General features: G+C 32.1%; 1 protein-coding gene across 1 annotated transcript in view; it reads right to left on the bottom strand.

The window, feature by feature from the left end:
* The window catches only part of LOC126886606 (sorbitol dehydrogenase-like), an 80,294-nt gene that overhangs the window by 34,987 nt on the left and 22,016 nt on the right, over positions 1-23,291 (bottom strand). Inside the window, exon 2 of the mRNA XM_050653558.1 lies at positions 7,201-7,614. Within this exon, the coding sequence (XP_050509515.1) occupies positions 7,201-7,614 (414 nt within the window). The remainder of the gene's footprint in view (positions 1-7,200; positions 7,615-23,291) is intronic.

Genomic DNA, 23,291 nt, shown 5'->3' with positions numbered 1-23,291 from the left:
GGCAGGAGAGGACCAAATAGATCCAGAAATGATAAAATGGATGGGTGAAAAAGGAGAGGACTGGCTATTACCGATATGCAAGGAAGCATGGAGTACAGAGAAAATCCCAGATGACTGGAAGAAGAACATAGTTCTACCAATATACAAAAAAAGGACAACATAATGAATGCGAGAATTATAGAGCAATATGCTTGTCATCGGTCGCCTTCAAGGTATACACGAGAATTATTCGCGGTGTGCAAGTACTTAGAAGGGAAACCAGAAACGACCGTGCGCAAGTCGCGGAGAAATATTGCAACTATCGTAAATAATTCATATTGTCAATTGAAATTGTCAAATTGACGTATATTTCATACCTTCTGTCATTGAAGCAGAAAAATTATATATTGCTCCACAATATTGATAAAATATGCAATTAATATATAAAGGTAAATTTAATTAATTGTATTTTGCTTGCAGTACTGCATTTTAATAACTAATTTTATTTACTACATACAATTGTATACGTTTTCATAACATAACCTGAATCTTATTTTTTCTTCTTATTATTATTTTGGACTATGGCCTTGACAATTATCCAGTAACCAGACTAATATAATTGGCCAATATAATTAAAAGTGCGAATAAAAGTACAGAGCGTAGAAATAGGGGTCGCTTTGCCGAACTTGCACGGTCCCAATAGAGAAGCGTCTAAGATCAGTGATAGAGAAAGAATTGGAAGACGAACAGGCTGCATTCAGATCAAACCGTCAAACAAACGATAACGTCTACATCATAAGAAATATAATAGAGAGGCAAGGCCGTAAAGGGAATGAACTATTTCTCATGTTCGTCGATCTGAAGGCGGCATTTGCTACAATAAACAGAGAAATATTGTGGAAAATATTGGAGAGCTATAATATACCAAAAAAGATGATAAAAGTCATAAAATCTATATATATATATATATATATATATATATATATATATATATATATATATATATATATATATATATCAAACAAATGAAATAGAGAATGTGGAAAAATCCCCTTACGAATAATTCACACATCCACCATTTCGGGCTGGGAAAATTTTTTTGAATAGAATCAAAGACCCAAACACCAGTTCTTAGAAATGTGTTTCGCCCTCTTCAACCTCCCTGGGCTCGTCGGTAAAGATGAGAGGTTGAATATCTTTAGACACATTCCAATCAAAATATATATATATATATATATATATATATATATATATATATATATATATATATATAAAATGATGTTGGATAATCGAGTACAAATATAAAAATAAATATATATATATATATATATATATATATATATATATATAATCAGCCCAAAACACATTGACTGCATTCCCCAAAATTATTCTTTTTATTTATATATATATATATATATATATATATATATATATATATATATATATATATATATTATATTATATATATTATATATATATATAATTATATTTACGAGTATTAGCCAATGATTTTGCTTATTTATATTTATATATATATATATATATATATATATATATATATATATATATATATATATACAGTATGTCCCTGTAAGTTGTATCCATATGAAAAACTTTTTTATTATTAATTTTACGAAAAAAAGTTATTCTTCATAAAAAGCTCTGCATGGTCCAAAACCTAAGATTCGATCACCATATATTAAATTTTATGAATATTATACGAGATATGTCAAAAAGTTTGAATTTCACTCAAGAGTAAAGTAGCTTTATTCTTCACAATATTGAAAATTGCTATTATGAAAAGTTGTTTGGAATTAAAAACTATAGTCTAATATGCAATTTTAACCTTATAATTGATTTTTTTTTAAATTATGGATAACATTAACATTAATTTCTGTTATTTCAATTCTGATAACTCTTTTATTATTAATTTTACGAAAAAAAGTGATTCATAATAAAAAGTTCTGCATGGTCTAAAACCTAAAATACAACCATCAGATATCACATTTGGTTAATTTTATACGAGGTATGTCAAAAAAGATAAATTTAGATCAAAAGTAAAGACCTTTATAGTTCAGAATATTTCAATTAGAAGAATGTAATTACATACTGAAACATAGTTTTTAATTCTAAATAACTTTTCATAATAACAATTTTCGATATTGTGAAAAATAAAGGTATTTTACTCTTGAGCGAAATTCATATTTTTTGACATAACTCGTATAAAATTCATAAAATTTGACATAAGATGGTTGTATTTTAGGTTTTAGACCATGCAGAACTTTTTATTAAGAATCACTTTTTATCGTAAAATTAATAATAAAAGAGTTATCCAAATTGAAATAACTGAAAATAATGTTAGTTATCCATAATTTTTCAAAAAAAAACTTTTCTTCAATTAGAAGGATGTAATTGCATATTATAATATAGTTTTTAATTCCAAACAACTTTTCATAATAGTAATTTTCAATATTGTGAAAAATAAAGCTACTTTACTCTTGAGTGAAATTCAAACTTTTTGACATACTTCATATAATATTCATAAAATTTGATATTTGATGGTTGAACCTTAGGTTTTGGACCATGCAGAGCTTTTTATGAAACATAACTTTTTTTCGTAAAATTAATAATAAAAAAGTTTTCCATATGGATACAACTTACAGGGACATACTGTATATATATGGAAGTAGAAGGCCAAGTACAAATAAATGGAGAAAGATCTTTTAAATGGGATAAGGGAATTAAACAAGGAGATGGACTAAGCCCCCTCTTGTTTATAATAGTCATGGATACTCTAATCAAAAATACCAAAGATCAAACAAGAAACCTTCAATACATAGTAAGATATAAAAACTTAAATGCAATAAAGATCAACTCCCTTCTATACGCTGATGATATAATTTTAATCACAGACACAGTAGAGAAAATGCAGAAACTAATAGATATTTGGCAAAAAGAGGTACATAAATTAAAAATGGAAATGAACCTCAACAAAACAAAACTTATGATAATAAATGAAGATGAGAAAAGAGAAAGGAATACTAATATAATAGTAAGGGAAAAAGTAATAGAACATGTATCTACTTTTGAATATCTGGGAAATATAACAACAGATGATGGGAAAACGGACTTGGCAATAAGTAATAAACTGAAGAAGGCAACTAGCGTGTATTACTCTTTAAATAATACAATTTTTGGAAAGTCAGAAATAAGCAACAAAACTAAACTCAGAGTATATAACAGCATAGTAAATCCGATAATGGCATATGGGGCGAAAACATGGATTGTCCAAAAGAAACATGAATCAATGATAAACGCGACCGAGATGAAATACATGAGAAAAATAGCCGGAGTTACGAAGTTTGACAGATTCAGAAATGAAGATATAAGAAGAGAGCTGGAACAAGAACCGATAATTAGGAAGATCGAAAACAAACAATTAAGCTGGTTTGGACACATACAACGAATGGAGCAAAATAGACTTACAAAGAAGGTACATGAAGCCAAAATGGGAAACAAAAGAAAAAAGGGAAGGCCGAGGAAGACATGGATGGATCAGATCCAAGATATAGGTGAAAGGAGACACATCAGTATGAGGGATATGAAGAACCTGGCCACCAATAGAAGCAATTTGAAGAAGTGGATAAAAGGCGGAACACGACATCCGACGCCCTGAAGGGCACTAAGGATTATGAGAAAGAAGAAGAAGCTAAGAAAGGTATTTCTAACAAGGGTGTATTGTATTTTATTATCCATCTTATTATTTTTCCTTAAGTTATCCTGTTTCTTAAATTTTAATTAAAAAATTACTAAAAATTTTATAATTAAATAGATATTGGCCCTCTAAGCACCCGAGGTCTACGCTTATGTTACTGGTGTACCTAAAATATTACAATTGACTTGCCGATTCGTGAGTTTCTTTATTAATCCGAAACCGTTGTAAGTTAACCGAATATACGGTAATGTAAATAAAATAGGTTTCTATTGGTAATTTAACATCTGTACAACAATTATCTGCTTTTATTTCACAACGTATTGTGTGTTCCGTCTTTGCTGGTTATTAGCGCACTCATCACTGTATTCTTATTATTTAGCGGTGAAAACTACCCCTTATGCTAGAAGTAGTAATATCTCTGACAGCTTTTATGCTATAGTAATGAAAAAATTTGAAGTTTTTGTCAAAAAACCATACATTTTGTACTGGACTTTTTTTTCTTATCTGCTCTTTTCATTTGCGAGTTATACGGAGAAATAGGCAAATTTTTAAGAAAATAAAAAAAATCATTCTACCTATAATTTTATTTATTTTTTCTAAAACCATGCATTTTAAACCAGTTTCAACTTTTAATGAAATAAAAGGTATTGTAGAAGGAATACAATTTATTTAAATTCTGGTGGATGGGAGGTTAAATATACTACTCATTTTCTCTTAAAATATCTGAGTGATCAATAATTTTTTGTACCGTATCTCCATTAGTTTGAATGAAATCAACGTTTCATAGCGCTGATTTTAAAAATAATTTCAAGAACTACAAAGAATACCGGTAGGCATTATATCCGTAAAATCGGTCATTTTTCTGTTATTTTAAGTTGAATGCCTCGATTCGAGCATTGACAACAAAAAGTCTCCTTTCTCTTCAAAGTCTCCATATCTCGCTTTGTATTGGAACTAGAAAATGTCTGAAAAACGAATTTCTTTACTTTCTTATAAGCTGCAAAAATGTTTGTTACACTTATTTTCGTTAGATGCATTATTTTTAAGTTATTCAAAAGTTGTCATTTTTTAATTAAAATGGCAAATTTTCAATTAAGAATAATTCAGAAAGTAAAAAAAAGTTAAATAACATATTTTGCTTACAATTAGGTCTTCTAACAACAACAACTACCGGGGTTATTTTGACAAAAAAATCCTACCCCCGAAAAGAGGCGGGAACCACCCACAAGACAAAAGGCATAGGATAGACTTTGTTTCGCGAGCTATTACCTACTTACTATGAAAATTTCAAGTAATAGCCCAATAAATGACCGTTTTGGAGTGTAATTTCCAGGGGCAACGCCGAATTGCATAAAAATTTGGATTTAGGTTCTACTTACCCTCCACTTCAAAGTTGAATTTGTGCCGTTGATTGCTTTTACTTGGAGGGTGACATTTACCCCTTCTCGGGGGGTGAAAAACGCGTGTTTAAAATAAGGTCGGAAATGGAAAAATTGACTTATTTTAAGCACCTTTTGTTCTATAAAGTTTTTTACGTAAGTCAATACTTTTCGAGTTATTCGCGATTTAAAATGTTGATTTTTCGATAAATAAACTACGTTTTCAGACCGTTTTTCCCAAATAACTCAAAAAGTAAATATTTTATCGAAAAAAATATGTTTAGCAAAAGTGTAGCGTAAAAAAAAACGAAAAAAATGTACTAGTTAAGTCTACAAATTGAGTAGAAGCAAAGTTGTAGCTCATGAAAAATACGTTCTTATTCGTCTAATTCCAAATCGACTAATTCAACGCGAAATCACCGAAGAAAGAAGTGTTTTTCGGGAAAACCTTATCAAAATTTTTAAAGTATCGAAAAAAGCTTATTATTTGTTTTTTACAAAAGTTTACAGCATAAAAAATAAGCGAGTTACACTGAAAAAAAAAGTTGGGCCCTTTTTTTTGGTAAAAGAAATCGTCAAAACCTCCCTCTATTTAGCACCCTAAATGAAATTAATCGTTTGGCTTTATCATAATATACATATATATTTTAACTCTATGTGTATTGTTTATATGATCTGTAAGTTTGATTGGTTTGAAATGCTTATTTTTGAAAACATTTGGTTTTTAATTAAAAAAAAAATTCTAAAAATTTTTGAAAAATTTCATTTTTTCAAAATAACTTAAAATAACTAAAAAGTGTTAGTGATAAGAAAAATCTTAAATAGTAAAAAAATGTAGGTTTTGCTATTATAAATATGCTAAGTAGTTTTATTTTCTTTCTCCGTAAGACAAAAATTGGTTAAGATATGGCTGTTCAAAATTTGCATACACTCGTGATTAGTGACCCATTCAAGCTTTCTCAATTATAACCCTTTCAAAAATAAACACTTTAAAACTGGTGAGACTGACAGATCATATAAAAAATAGATAGGTAAGTAAATTGTTTGTAAAGCGGTAGTGATTAATTTCATTTGGGGAACTAAACACTGCGAGATTTTCATGTTTTTTTACAAAAAAAGAGGGCCAACTCTATTTTGAGCGTAACTCGCTTACTTTTAATGCTAAAACTTTTGTTATCAATTAAAACAAAGCTTTTTGTAAACACTTTAAAAAAGTTTAAGTGGGTTTTTCCCGAAAAGTGCTTAATTTTTCGGTGATTTCACCTTGAAATATTCGATTTGGAATTAGACGAATAAGAACGTATTTTTTTTTGTATCTACATCTTTGTTTTTATTTAATTGATTGATTTTACTGATACACCATTTTTTTGGTTTTTTATAAGCTACACTTTTGCTAGGGAAATTTTTTTCGATAAAATATTTACTTTCTGAGTTATTTGCGAAAAACCGTCTGAAAACGTAGTTTTTTTGTCGAAAAATCAACATTTTCAATGGCAAATAACTCGAAAAGTATTGACTTACGTAAAAAACTCTATAGAACAAAAGTTGCTTAAAATAAGTCAATTTATCCATTTCCGGTCTTATCTTGAACGTATGTTTTTTCACCCCCGAGAAGGGGTGACTGTCACCCCCCAAGTAAAAGCAACCAAAGGCACAATTTTAACTTTGAAGTGGAGGGTAAGTAGAACCTAAATCCAAATACAGTCAAACCCGGTTATTAGAAAAGCCTTCGTGCCAATCAAAACTATTCCTATAACAGGGATATTCTAATTACCGATCATTGGTGGCTAGTAAAAACGTTTCGGGACCTCAAATTTATATTCGTTAAACCGGGAAATTCCTATAAACGTTATTCTAATAAGCGGGTTCGACTGTATTCATGCAATTCGGAGTTGCCCCTGAAAATTACACGGTATCGCCGAATTTCCCGTTCATTTACTGGGCTATAAATCAATGCATTAGGATGGAATTCGAAGCCAAATAACCTCATTGACTGCACTAATAATAAAAATAATCTTGTTTCTATCGATAATATTCTAGGATTTAAGTTCGAGAAAAGTTATTACCACCTGTGGAAATACTGAATAAATAATTTTTTTAAATAATAGTAATATTTTTATTACATACCTAGTAAAATAGATACTCCACCAGCTCTAGTAAGATGCATAGATAAACGGGCGCACATCTCAGAACCAGCACATTCTATAGAAACATGTGGTTCTTCCTTTAATATTTCGCGAACTTTATTCACAATTTGCATTTCATCCATTCCAGACGTATTTAACGTATAAGTAGCACCCATTTTCTTGGCTAGTTCCAATCGGTAATCCACAACATCAGTGATGAGTATCTTTCGTGCACCATATGCCCTAGTGGCTGCCACGCAACATAGCCCAATTGGTCCAGATCCCTGAATGAAGACAACACTACCTACTGTGACACGTCCAAGCTTACACGCGTGTACTCCTACAGCTAACGGCTCCATTAAGGTGCCTTCTTCAAGGGTCATGTTACATGGAAGTTTAAAACAAAAGTCTTCATCTGAAAAAATTTAAATTCAAATATAAATATAATGATTACGAAATAAACAATTGTGCTTATCTAAAAAGGACCAAAAAACTCTACATAAATAGTATGGAAAATAGATAATGTAGAATATAAGGATTTTTTTATTCTAAACCATTTATAGTCCAACAATATATTGACGAGGGTGACTCACCCTTAAAATCGGAATCTAACACCGAAAACTCTTGGGCAGTTCCACAATTTCACTAGCGTCTGTTTTTGCATTATTTTTTAGGATTGAATTATTGTATTAATTATTTTTAGTTATATAGTTTTAAAGATTGTATTTATATGATACACCGACGTTTTGCAATCCGACACGCTCGGTAGTCCAACGCACTTCCCGTCAAGACCGCTGCCGTGTCTGCTTGTACTGAAACCTGTGGCGACATGAATTAAATGTATTAGCTTCCATATTTCTTTTAATAAACATGTTTTAGTTAGCCGAAATGGATGTTTTAGTTGCATATTAATCTGGGTAGCATTTTACTTATAAAATTTAAGAATACTGTAGGTTACTACTAGCAAAACAATACCAAATATACAGTATGGTGCAAATGAAAGGAATAAATTCGTTATTTTGTAAAAAGGCGACTTTACGGAAAAATCCCTAAACAGGTCGATTTTTATTTTTAATATGATATTTTGGCATTATATATCACAAAAGTGACGTCATTCATCTGGGCGTGATGACGTAATCGATGATGTTTTTAAATGAGAATAGGGGTCGTGTTCTAGCTCATTTGGAAGGTTATCTAATTCTCTATTCAGTAATATAAACAATAAGATAATTCAAATGTTGAATGGGTTGCATATGTGAGTTCATTTCAAATGAAGTAAAGAAATAAAGACTTACTCACAATCATTTAATTTACTTCGACGACCGGTTTAGATCTCTACAATATACAGATCATTTTCAGGTCGGCGTTACAAGTGATTAAATGCTACAATTAAAGAAAGCCAGAGTTAGAACATTGTCTGGTTGTATCAAAAAAGCCAAAAATTTTGAAAGGTATGTAACTGTTGACATTTCAGAACAACAAAGTGATACATACATATGCACACATATGAGAAACAGGTACTCATAGGCACGCATACGCACATAGATGTAGGTATGTGGTTTATGACTATTTGTTAAATCAAGTTATATTTTTAAATAATTTTTAAAAAATTTCTAAAAAATCCTTAAAAAACCCGTATAATTTTGATCTACTTACATGCCGTTACAAGGGATGTTACAAAATTTGATAGGGAGTAGCACTAGTGGTGCTACTCCCTATCAAATTTTAAACCACTTGTTGTCTTGTCTGTGTAGTTATGATAATCCTATGTGTTTTGTGTTAATTTATTTATCTATTTAAATTCTCAATGTAAGTGCCTACACCCTGTAATTAGTAATTCATTATTTTCTGAACATACACTATCATACGATAGTTTAAACAAACTCCATCTTTTCTCAGATCACCTTTAATAATCTCCAGTTTTTAACCAATATTTTAATTTGACATTCTCTTTATCTCATCAATTTTCTTATAATTCTCTACATTTCATAGATTTCCTAGTGTCAGGCACCTACAATGATACAAACTAACTGACATCCCTTAGTCTTTTGACTGGGAACAATATAAACTTGCAACTTATTCCTCTTTGTCTTTTTCTTTACTTCAACCTTTGCCCATAGCCATAGCTCAAAAACACCTAAGAGCAAAGACCTTTACAACTGTCTCTGTTTCACATCACACATCTGCCGTCAGTATCCATTCCAATTCACTGTGTTTTGACCTACGAAGCATATCCGTTTACCGAGTCCCTCACCTAGCTATCCTATTAGCATAATCTGGACGTTTAAACATGTCATCGATGAACTTACAAAGCATCCCTTGTAACGGCATGTAAGTAGATCAAAATTATAAGGGCTTTTTAAGGATTTTTTAGAAAATTTTTAAATTTTTTTTTAAAATATAACTTAATTTAACAAATAGTCATAAACCACATACATCTATGTGCGTATGCGTGCCTATGAGTACCTGTTTCTCATATGTGTGCATATGTATGTATCAGTTTGTTGTTCTGAAATGTCAACAGTAACATACTTTTTCAAAAATTTTTGGCTTTCTATTTGCATTTGATACAACCAGACCATGTTCTAACTCTGGCTTTCTTTAATTGTTGCATTTAACTACTTGTAACGCCGACCTGAAGATGATCTGTATATTGTAGAGATCGAAACCGGTCGTCGAAGTCAATTAAATGATTGTGAGTAAGTCTGTGTTTCTTTACTTCATTAAGATAATTATTTATACAGGGTGTCCAAAAACAGTTTTTTATATTAAATTAATTGACAAAAAAAAATGTATCTAATTTATTTAATTCAAAATAAATTTAGTACTGTCAGAAAACAGGAAAAAAATGTTTACTCGAAAAATTAACATTGCTTTTCGCTTGAACATTGAACGGAAAGCAATGTTTATTTTTCAAATAAACATGTTTTTCTGTTTTGTGATAACAGTAAAAAGTATTTTGTATTAAATAAATTACATACATTCTTCTTTTTTTGTCAACTAATTTAATTTAAAAATTGTTTTTGGACAAACTATATAAATAATTATGTTAATGTTCCTCTATTCTCATTTAAAAAAATTATCGACTACGTCATCACGCCCAGATAGATGCCGTCACGCGTGTGATATATATGCTTAAATATCATAATCTAAAAATAAAAATCGACCTATTTCGGGATTTTTATTTAATGTTGCCGGTTTACGAAATAACGAATTTATTCCTTTCATTTGCACCATACTATATAATCACTTTCGGTAATACGGACACTTTTGGTAATCCGACACCCCTTTAGTCCCATATATGTCGGATTATCAAGGGACAACTCTAATGAGATTTATATTTTACATTTCTTTTAACGTTTTGATTTCCAGTCCGGAAAACGTTTTGTGACACAGCAAAAATGTGAGACAGCAGAAACCAAGAGGATACTGAGATCATCAGAAATGAGAACGTTGAGGTCAATAACTGGTAAAACACTGAGAGAATAAAGATCTCAGTTACAGTAGATCTCAGATCAGAGATCTCTGTAACACAAGATATAGTAGGGTGGGGAAGACAGAGACGACGAGAGTGGAATCAGCATGTGACGAGAATGGACAGCGAGTGAATAGCTCGTATAGCCAGGGATTCGAAGCCAACAGGCAAGAGACCAATAGGAAGGCCCTTTAAAAGGTGGCGAGATAGCTGGCAGTCAACATCTCAGCTACGAATACAAGCTCAAAATCGGTTAGGAACAGGCCAAGAGGCCTAATATAAGAAGACAAAAAAAAAAGAAGAAAACGGTTTCGAAAAAACAATTATTGAAAAAAGAATATTATTTCAATAATTGGCTCTTTGAGGCAACCAGTTTGACCAAACTCTAAGAATCGTGCACATGTTATGGATATAAACAAACAGAAAGATAGACTATGGAGAGTGAGACCAATTGTACAAAGTTCTGGTAAAATATGCGAAGAATTGCTGACAGAAGAGAATTATTGAATATACGACATCATCATTCCTTCCAAAGAACAGTTAGCTATCCAGCAATATATAAGAGAAAAACCAAACCGATGGGGCATCAAACAGAGTTATTGACGACAATGACCTAGTAACTGTGAGATTGTTTGATAACAAAGTTGTCAATATGGCTTCTAGCATTGTTTCTGTAGATTCCACTGACAATGCGAGTTGATGGGACAAAAAAAAAAGAAATTTCAATATATACATTGATATATCTGCAATAATAAGACTGTACAACAACACGGGCGGGGTTAATAAAAGCGATTTTTTATCATTGCCGCGTACTAGGCTAGGTATGTTCATACACAATTGCTGACTCTACAAGGTTGACTTAAAGTATAACGAAATGTTATGAAGAAAGACAGGCATTGTAGCCGATATGTGTGCTCCAGTTTTCTATTGAAAGCAAATATTTATTGCGATATAATATTTTTGATGCCTGTAATATTTTTGAAGTCTTGTATTTATCTCAGTATAGACCATTCCAGGGTGACGTCATTTGACAGCGACTGATGGGCAAAATATTGTAAACAAACTAGGTTAAGTGTAGAAAACCATTGTTTAATTTAAGAATATGATTAAAATACCAGCGTTTTGTTCAGTTTGAAAGTGTTCCAGTAAAGGTAAAAGAGATAAAGTAAGTTTTTTTTATAATACCAGCCGCATTTAAAGAGCGAAATGTTTTAAATAACTATAATCACAATACACTGTAAACAGAACGACGATATGGGCCAAGAAAACTGATTTTCTGATTATACCGGGTTTTTGCATCCCCTACGAGGGTGTCCTATATCCAATATTTGAAATTTTTGTAGTTAAAACCACAGATTTTTTATAATAAAACGAGAAAATAGCAAAAATAACACCAAAAACAAAATTTTTGCCTCTCAGCAACGGTGTCGAAAGTCACGTGACTTGGAATGGTCAATTAGTAAGATACGTCCTTTACTACTTTAATAATACAATGTGAAATAAATCGCTTTAAAAGCAAATAACACGCGTAAGGGTTATTTACTCATCTGAACCTACTTCTGAACCCATACTTTAAAGGTGGAAGAACAAACTTGAAAAACATACCAGGTATTGTTTACACGTATACGTTTGATTCAACAAAATAATTTTTTTCTTCAAGCACTTGATAAAGAAGACTTTTTCGCTTGTCAATGGCAATGAAAAGTTGACATTTACTCAGTACCGTCACTTTATCTCTCTAGCGCGTTAAAGTTTGAAAAGCGTGCGTCGTCCGTAGCAACCATACCAACATACAATAGGGCTTTTCATTCACAGTCATTTGTTTCGAGCTTCTGTCATGTGTCACATAATATTAATATATCTACGCCATACGTCTTTGGTTTGTATCATTGGTATATATCAATAACGTATGACGTAGATATATTAATATTATGCGACATATGACAGAAGCTCGAAACAAATGACTGTGAATGAAAAGCACTATAAAAACAAATTGAACATTCATACTCATAAACGCGCGTCGTCCGTAGCAACCATAGATCTATACAAATACAAACAAATTGAATATTCAAACTCATAAATAAAGTTAATGATTTAGAAGTAGTTTCATTTTATTAAGTGATTGTAGAAAAAATGTTGTATGTATTACAAGCATAAAGTGACATTATTGCTTTCGAGTAATGACCTTGCTCCGCTACACGTTGTGCAGTAACTATTACTCTTAAGCAATAATAGACTAAGAGCAGCTATAGGTGAAATTTCTTCATCATTTTAGGCACGACGGGACCCTATAACTTAAATAGTAGAACCTAAAAGAAAACGTTTGAGCACTGTGCCGTCACTTTTGAGTGGCACATGCGTCTACAGTGGCGCAACAAACTTTCCACTTATGGACGGGATACATAAATTAAAAAATACCCTCCCTCATTACCAGAATTTAATTTTTTTCATTTTTTAAATTCTATGTGATTAAGACATAAGATTCATCGTAATTTTAACCCATCACCCCCTTCTCCCTGCCCCCACCATCAAAAACTTTATTTTTCGATTTATTTTTTTTTTGGTGGGATGCAATCAATTTTAAAATTTCAAAAAATTTACACGCATAGTTAAGGCTTTTATAAAACACGTCTATTTTTTATAGACCTGTAGGTTGAGTGTACATAACCTCAAAAAATTAAAAAATTTTTTTTTTTTGGAAAAAAGTATGTAACTTTTTTTGGGGGATAGCTGCAGATCTAATTTTTTCTAAGTCTTATGTATTTTATCAAACACTATATTACTAATTTTTTTCAGATTTTTCTGTAACGCTGGTCACCTTAAAAAATCCAAAACACTGTTTATTAAGGGGGTTTTGGGGGGTTTGAACGTGTTTTTCTGATTTTTAAATATTCTAAAGGACTCAGTTACTTCAAGTTACATATAACCTATAAAAACAAAATTGATTTGATACATTATGAAGTCTATAAAATAGGAAAAATCCCCCAAAACCCGCCCAAAAAACAGTTTTTCGGATTTTTGAAGGTGGGGAGCCTTACGGAAAAATCTGAAAAAAATTAAAAATATAGTGTTTGATAAAACACACAAGATTAAGGAAAAATTAGATCTGCAGCTATTCCTCAAAAAAAGTTATACGCTTTTTTGAAAAAAAAAATTTCTTTTAATTTTTTGAGGTTATGTACACCCTACCTATGGATCTATAAAAAAATAGGCATGTTTTATAAAAGCCTTAGCTATGCGTGTGAATTTTTTGAAATTTTAAAATTGATTGCACCCCATCAAAAAAAATAAAAACGAAAAATGAATTTCTTGATGGTGGGGGCAGGGGAAAGGGGTGGTGTGTTAATCACATAGAACTTAAAAAAATAAAAAAATTTAATTCTGTTAGTAAGGGAGGGTAACTTTTAATTTATTTACCCCGTCCATAAGTGGAAAGTTTGATGCGCCACTGTCGACGCATGTGCCACTGAAAAGTGACGGCACAGTGTTCAAACGTTTTCTTTTAGGCTCTACTATTTAAGTTATGGGGTCCCATCGTGCCTAAAATGATTAAGAAATTTCACCTATAGCGGCTCTTAGTCTATAATGTATCATTTTTCGCTGCGTCGGGGATGAAAGCATCAAGAAAAATAAAATTGTTTGCAATACTGTAACTCTGGTTTAAACTCATAAATAAATATTTTTCTGTACATACAATTTTTTGGCACTTTATTGTATCTAAACACAACTTTGACATAATTTACTATTTTTATTGTTAACTAATCACAATTTAAGGTTGAAACACAGATTTGCGCGTTTCGATTTCCACTTCGGATGATTTTTTAAGGGGAAATCTAAAAGTAAAAATAAACGTATTTTAAACTAAAATTGTGGTTACGTCCCAATAAACGCAAATAAATAATATTAAAATGCCAAAAGAAAATAGCTTCAACACAATTGATTCACACATTGACACAAAAGAATTGTTTCATATCCGAATAGTATCAAGAAAAATATAGAGTCCAATAAATTAAAAATTAAATGTCCAATAAATTTAGAATCCGAATTCGCAATAAACAGATCAAATAAACGTTCTAAATGCTGCCTATTAAGCTCAGTACTAGACCTCGATGAAATATAAACTTCCCATTTTAAACTTCAAGACAAAGCCGATTACAACGAAATGAACAATTGTTCGATAGGAAATGCAATAACTTGAGACTGCTACTTCATCGCACTACTACTGAAGTATGATTTATATCTTGCGACACGAAACTACAAGTTTTATTATTCTTTTTATTACATAAGTTCAAACTTGTTATAATTACAATCATTAATATAAAGTTTTACATTAAAATTTTAGTTTTTTTCCTTAATAGTAGGTATGCGAGTATACTAATAGACATCATAATAATATACACTGCGTGTTACAAAAACGGATCCACCACAAAATTTAAGAATTTTCGTATTTTTTATTTATTTCTCCATTTTCTTTTAATTTTTGTATGTTAATTAAAATAAATGAATTATCACGTTTACTGAGAAGCTAAACTGAGCCTACAAAAAGAATAGACAAATTCGCCAAACCTATTGTAGCATAAAATTCTCAAAACTCATTATTAACGCATCAACGAAGCTTCGCGGATTTGACTGTTTTGAGTATTCGCAGTATACGCATGTATGGTTGATTTCGAGAAAGTATTTGATCGAGTACTTCACCCTAAGATAATGCAAAAAACTAAAATAAGCAGGAAATATGTAACACCAAATATCTAAAAATGATTTGAAACCACTCCTGAAATCAAAACAACCGCAAATATCAAATGAAGGTGAACATACCCAATACGCAAAAATAATGCAAGGAGTGAGGCAAGGCTGTATTTTGCCTCCTTTAATCTTTAATCTCTACTGCGACAGACTATTATTTAGCGAATATTTAATCATCATCATCATCATCATCATCATCATCATCATCATCATCATCATCATCATCATCATCATCATCATCATCATCATCATCATCATCATCATCATCATCATCATCATCATCATCATCATCATCATCATCATCATCATCATCAGCATCATCATCATCATCATCATCATCATCATCATCATCATCATCATCATCATCATCATCATCATCATCATCATCATCATCATCATCATCCAGCCTTCTATATCCAAAGTTGAACATAGGCCTCCCCTAATTTCTTCCAGTTTTGTCGATCTTGGGCTTTCTGCAACCAATTCCCAGCAATCTTTTGACGTCGTCTGTCCATCGTGTAGGTGGTCTACCTCTACTTCTTCTGTCTTCTCTTGGTCTCCACACTGTAGTTTTTTGGGTCCACCTCCCGTCCTTCATTCTGGCTACATGGCCCGCCCAATTCCACTTCAGCCATGCTACTCGCCAGGACCGGATTTAAGGGGGGGCAGGCTGGGCAGCTGCCCGGGGCCCCCACAAAGTTGCAAACGTAAAAAAATCAGCACAGTATTCACATAGAATAATTTTTGTCAATCAATTAACTGTGATCGTTACATGGAACGTTTCACTACTGTTGAAAGGTTTCTCATATTTTTGTCAAATCACAGTCATAAAGTAGAAGATATATTGATTTCTGTAATGACATTCTTGCAAAAACATGATATCGATTTGAAAAACTGCGTCCTACGAAAACGCGTCAGTTATGAGTGAAAAATACAATGGTGTTCAGGTTAAAATTAGAGAACATAGAGGTACGTATCCATACAAGGGTGAACCCCGCTCCGTGTAGCAACTCAAATGGATACGGCATGCGCTCCCCTACATATAAACCGCAAACCGGTTGAATCGAAGAGGTTGAGCGCCGAGCGGCGTTCACCAACGTATCCACTGTGTGGAGCTGCTACAACGAGCGGGGTTCACACTTGTATGGATACGTATCTTAATATATTATCTTAATATATCTATCATAGGCGTTGTGGATTCCGTGTGCCGTCCACTCTCCAAATTTAGTTGCAAAAGCTGCAATTGAGTGTTCTCCTGCTACCATAGAATTCCTTGATTTCTTAGAAGAACTATATGAACTATATGTATTTTTTACTTCCTCTACATATAGATACTACTTGTTAATCGAATGTTTAAAAGCTGCGTCTTTAAGCGAGAGCAACGCCGGCCATGGCAGAAATATTATTGCTCCTAAAAGTAAATACTACTAGAAGTGATGCTGGTCATCTAGAAGTGATGAGCAAAAGCACTAGTTAAAGGTTATAATCAGATTAAAGGAGCATTATCCAAAATTTCAGACGACCATGAGCAACAATTTAAAACTAGTAGCGATGCAAATGGTTTGTATAATCGAATGTGTTTACTGGAAACAGGAATATTTGCAATATTCTCCAATCTCAGAGAGGATAAACAGCCCAAGTCGTATTCCCCAAGATCCAAATATTGACCTTAATTCAGGAGTGGCGGCACATAGATCACTTCATCAATTTATATTCTTTTAAGGAATATTCAACTGACCCCACTGAATTATGGAACATCTCCAGAAACTAAAATGACAACAGAGAAATTTAGGACTCAAAATGTTACTATTATAGATCAGTTCAATTCCTCTTTAAGTCAGAGGCTTTCTGCATATGAATTCATTCATTCCAATTTTACGTTTTTACATCATTTGGAAAATTTAACTCCCAATGAAGTTTGAAACTGACTCACTGAAGCTTAAAGACATTTATAGCAATGATTTAGATGAAAACCTAGATGTCGAACTAGTACAATTTGTAGAGTTCTTCAATTCTTATAAAGAGTAAATCGGCTCATCAAAGTAAAAAATTTTAAACGTCCCGACTGCCAAAAGAAAGAAATGTGAATGATGCGTTTCCAAACGTTGAGGTGACACTTCGTTTATATGTATTTAGTTCTGATGCTAACTAATTGCATTGGAGAGAGATATTGTCAAAGATTAAGTTAATTAAAAATCGACTTCGGTCTATGATGAGCCAGGAGCGTTTGAATCATTTCTCTATCATTCATGAGTATTGAACACGATGCCTTAAAGCAACTAGACATGCCCGATATAATTAAGGAATTTTCAATTAAAAAATTTTAAAAAGTACCCGGACTTTAACCATATTATATTATATGTTACTATGTTTATTTTTATTATTTTACTGTCACGAGATACAGTTCTTGTACTTTTTATTATTTAAAAATCTTTTATAAAAGTATATCAACATTTAATTTCTAAAATGGAAAACCCTGTAGTTGGCTGTATACCATAGTTATAAATAACAACAATGGTAGGAGGTAGGGCCCCACACTAATTCTGCCCAGGGGCCCCCACTGCCTTCAATCCGGCTCTGCTACTCGCTCTATGACATCTGTGACGCATGTCCTTCTTCTGGTTTCTTCGTTTCTGACCCTGTCTGTGAGAGTCAGTCCAAGTAGTGACCGTTCCATTCTTCTTTAGGCCACTCTAAGTTTCGTTGCTGTGGCCTGGGTTAACGATAATGTTTCAAGCGAATCTTTACACGACATTTAAAAAGTTATTCTACTACACGGATATCGGTTGAACAACATCAGATATGCAGATGACACCACTGTTTTTGGCGGATATCCTAGAAGACATACATGTCCTTACGAACAAAATTACTTACTACAGTTAACAATACGAACTCAACATAAATCTAAAAAAGACGAAGGTTATAATAATTCGCAAGAACAAGATAACAGAAGGTCAACTCTACATCAACCAAACCCCTCGTTCGGTGACAACAATTTCTAAAATTACTTTAGGCTGGTAACAATCACCATCACCAATCAGCCAATCGCTTCCACTGCTGGACATAGGCCTCCCTCATAGTCCAGGAACCGAAGCTTTTCACCTCGCAATTTTTACAGAATGGATCGATTTGCTTGAATAAGATCTATTGAGAATAAATAGTGAATAGTCCAAGGATCAAAATCTATATGATGCCGAAAGGCGCTTTTACCATGGGGGAGGTTTCCACCCCATCTCGGGGGGTGGAAATTTTTTATTATATTTTGACCGCAGCAGTTGATAAAAACATTCATTCTAAGCAAAAAATGTTTTATACATTTTTTTGATAAAATTAATAGTTTTCGATTTATTCGCTATCGAAAATGTTAGTTTAATATCAAAAAAATCAATGTTTTTCGATATACTCATTTACGATTCACACAATTTTTGCCGTAGGTAGAAAAATTTTTATCAAAACAAGTTCTTGGGAATTAAATAACCTACAATTTCATACTTAAACATTTTTTCGTATCTCTGATGCTAATCTTTCTATTCTGAAGAAAATGGTATTTTTTACCAAACTACAAAAATTCGTTATTCACATTTAACTGCTAATTTTTTAAAAAACTAATCATTATAAGCCATTCAAACTTCTAAAATATGTTAATAATACATATATAAAGAAAAATGAATAAGGCCAATCACTAGAAACACCGCTAACTTACATTATTATTATGCTTCCAATCGGATTTCTCTTTTTTTTTTTCAAAAAAATATATTGATTTTTTAATCGTAACTTTATTATTTTTTATTTTAGAAAGTTTTTTAAAAAAGAATTTTGTAGGTTTTTATAAGATCTATAAGGCTATAAATATTAAATCCTTTTAAAAGCCTCAGTCGCAAAAAGAGGTGACTTTGAAAGGGTTGGTAAAGGTGGTTTTTGCAAGTTTTAATTGTCAATACCTCACTCAATTTTTACTATAGAAAAAATTTTTGCAAACCAAGTTCTTGGGAATTAAATAAGCTACAATTTCATATTTAAACATTTTCTCGTATTTCTAATGCTAATCTTTCTATTCTGAAGAAAAGGGCATTTTTTACCAAACAACAAAAATTCGTTATTCGTTTTAACTTCATTTTTTTAAAAACTAATTTTTCTAAGCCGGTCAGACTTCTAGAACCTATTAATAATACATAAATAAAGAAGACTAAGTAAGTTCAATGACTAATTTTAATTAGGATGGTGATTAGAGGATTGGTTCCCATCACTTATTCGCTGAAAAAAATAGGGACTGACGTTCTTTTCATTAGTCACTTAATTTTTGAGCTGGAGACTTTTTTTATTTCCGGAGATAGATATTTTTAAATACTTTTAATTAGTTTAAACAAGTTATCCTCGAAAAATGCATGGTTGTCCCGTCTTTTGACTTTGAATCTACAATATTTAGCATTTGACGAAGATGAGCTAACATATAATAGATTATAGCTCGATTACTATTAGTCTTAAAGAAAATAAAAAAAAGGTTTTTGTTTATTTTTTCAGAAGGTACATTTCTGTTGAGAAAAGTTGTTTTGATAGAAAAAAACTTTTTGAGTTATTAGCAGAAAACTAATTAAAAACATTGATTTTTCGATATAAATATAACATTTTCGATAGTGAATAAATCGAAAACTATTAAGTTTATCAAAAAAATGTATAGAACGTTTTTTTGCATAGAATCAATGTTTTTACCAACTTTTGTGGTCAAAATATAATAAAAAATTTTCACCCCAGATATTGGGTGGCAACCACCCCCATGATGAAAGCGCCTTTCGGCATCATATAGATTTTGATCCTTGGACTATTCACTACTTATTTTCAAAGGACATCGCACACATCTTATGGAAAATATAATGTCACTCAAATTCAATAAAATTTATACGAATAGATTCGTTTTAAATTAACGGTTAAATCTTATCATTGCGCCAACTCCATATTTTCAATAATAAGAGCAGAAATTGATATAAATAAATCTGAAATCAAATGGATACGTACATAAGTTAGAGAGAGAAAAAATATTTTATAATACCCAAATTGTCGGTACTCCATAAATCAGCGGATTAGTTTCACTAATCCGCTTATAGTCCTGTCGCCAGGGGGGGTACAACGGCCTCGTTAATTCAGATGGACTTACTCAAGTTTTTTTTATGTATTTTGACCCGTAGAACACGAATTTTTTGGGTAACAGTTGATCCGGATGTCGATAAGATTGTTATAGACCAAGAACTTGAGGAATCAAATAACAGCGATTTTTGGCAAAACAAAACAATATTTTGTATTTTTTGGGCCATTTTAAGTAAAAAATATTTCTACAAGTTTTTTCGTAGGATGCACAGTTTTCGAGATAAACGCGGTTGAACTTTAAAAAAATCGAAAAATTGCAATTTTTGAACCCGAATAACTTTTGATTAAAAAATAAAATAGCAAGTCTGCTTACCGTATTTGAAAGTTTAAGTCAAATTATATCGGTTTTGATTATTTGCATTGGTAAAAATTTATTTTTTTATTGTTTAACAAAGCTATAAACACGTAGGGTTTCCCGTGCTTTTACATTCGTTTTAACGCATGTAACGTAGAAATAGTCTTGATTGCACTAGTACCTATTCTACCTACTCGTTCGATTTTAAATGATAAATCATAGAAACATCACTCACGCACTAGTTGTTTGTAGCTTTGTTTAACAATAACACAATAAATTTTTAGCAATGCAAATAATCAAAACCGACATAATTTGACTTGAACTTTCAAAGGCGCTAAGCAGAATTGCTATTTTATTTTTTAATCAAAAGTTATTCGGGTTTAAAAATTGCAGTTTTTCGATTTTTTGAAAGTTCAACCGCGTTTATCTCGAAAACTGTGCATCCTACTAAAAAACTTGTAGAAATATTTTTTGCTTAAAATGACCCAAAAAATACAAAATATTGTTTTGTTTTGCCAAAAATCGCTGTTATTTGATTCCTCAAGTTCTTGGTCTATAACAATCTTATCGACATCCGGATCAACTGTTACCCAAAAAATTCGTGTTCTACGGGTCAAAATACATAAAAAAAACTTGGGTAAGTCCATCTGAATTAACGAGGCCGTTGTACCCCCCCTGGCGACAGGACTATTAGGCCCAGCGGGGTTTAAGGCTCTTTTGAATAGCACCCAGAGCAATAGTAATTGTAACTGACAGTTTTACTGACTCCAAAAATATGATTTCGATAAACTTTAATTGCAATTTGCGCCGTAATTAATCATAATTAAGAGTTGGCGCAATAAGATTTGACCGTTAATTTAAAACGAATCTATTCGTATAAATTTTATTGAATTTGAGTGACATTATATTTTCCATAAGATGTGTGCGATGTTCTTTTCAAGCAAATCGATCCATTCTGTAAAAATTGCGAGGTTTTGTCCTATTTTAAGCTTCATTACTTGGACTATCAGTTCTTTCCAGTGTTCTTTGCACTGGGCCGGTTGTAGCAATTTCCCGCATTTTTTTTTATGTCGTCAATCTATCTAGTCGATGGTCATCCTCGGCCTTTAGTCTTCTTTTATAGTTTCTGGACCTCCATTCCATGATTCGTCTTGTCCACCGTCCATCTTGGGTTTATAAAAGTTCCCTGCCCAGTTCCACTTCAGCGTCGTGATTCTTTCGATTATGTCTTGAACACATGATTTTTGCCTGATTTGTTGGTTTATGTGGTCTCGAAGGATCACGTCTAGAATTGCACGTTCCATGGCTGGTTGTGTAACTTTGAGTTTATTCGCTGATTTTTGCGCTAATGTTAAAGTCTCTGCTCCATCAGTTTGTATGGGCAAAACAAATTGGTTAAAAACCTTTCGCTTGAGAAACATGGCAATTGAACTTTTTAGAGTATGGCTTAGTTTGCCAAATGCTGCCCATTTCAGGCCTACTCGCCTCTGCATTTCATGTGTTTGATTGTCTGTTCCTATTTTGAGCTCATGTCCCAGATACTTGTAAGTGTTTGTTTGTTGAATGGTATTATTCTCAATAGTCATATTTTCACTCATCACGAGATTTGTCATAAGTTTAGTTTTCTCAAAGTTTATTGTTAATCCTGCTCTCTAAGGCCGCGTTCAGAGTGGACGAGCAAAGAGCAAAGAGCAAAGAGCAAAGAGCAAAAAGTGCGCGTTCAGAGTGGACGAGCAAAGAGCAAAGAGCAAAGAGCAAAGAAGTGCTAATAGCGGATAGTTACGCTAGACGAGAGTTTAGTTCTTTTCCACTCGGCAGTGTGGATAGGAGCGGTAGGATATTTGCTCTTTACTCTCACAGTAGTCCATGTAGTGAGACCGCTCCCGTCTGAAAAAATTTCCGATTCGGTCTCTTTGTGGATTCCTATTTAAAAATATTTTAAAATTTCCTTTAAAAAAATCTGAAGGGTGCAGGGCGGAATTTTTGGGCAAAAATTGTTTAAACAATTTTTTTTAAACAAATACAAAAGATCACGTTTTTTGCTCTGGAACATATATTTTTAAGTTTTTTGGGTCATTCTAAACAACAAAGGTATCTTGTAAATGTTCTCAAAAATTGATAGTTTTCGAGTTATAGGCAATTTAAAATCTGAAAAATGCGCAAATACGCATTTTCGAGGCCTAAAAACTCATATTTAAATTAGTATTTTTGAGGTTGCCAGATACTTAAATTGAAGTTTAAACATTGAGCTTCAAGACTCTGAAGAGTGATCGCGTCTAACCTTAATTTATACCGTTGTTTTTTAATTGTTAAATATGCGTGTTTATCCGATTTTTTTGCCGGTGCGGCGCGCACTATTTCAAAAACCTCCTATTTTCCTCCGAAAATTATTTTTTCTAGATTTTTTGGGATTTTCTAAATAAAATAAGTTTCT

Source organism: Diabrotica virgifera, chromosome 6 (genome assembly GCF_917563875.1).
Source record: "Diabrotica virgifera virgifera chromosome 6, PGI_DIABVI_V3a".
Lineage (NCBI taxonomy): Eukaryota > Metazoa > Arthropoda > Insecta > Coleoptera > Chrysomelidae > Diabrotica > Diabrotica virgifera.
This window is presented reverse-complemented; position numbering and strand designations above follow the sequence as displayed.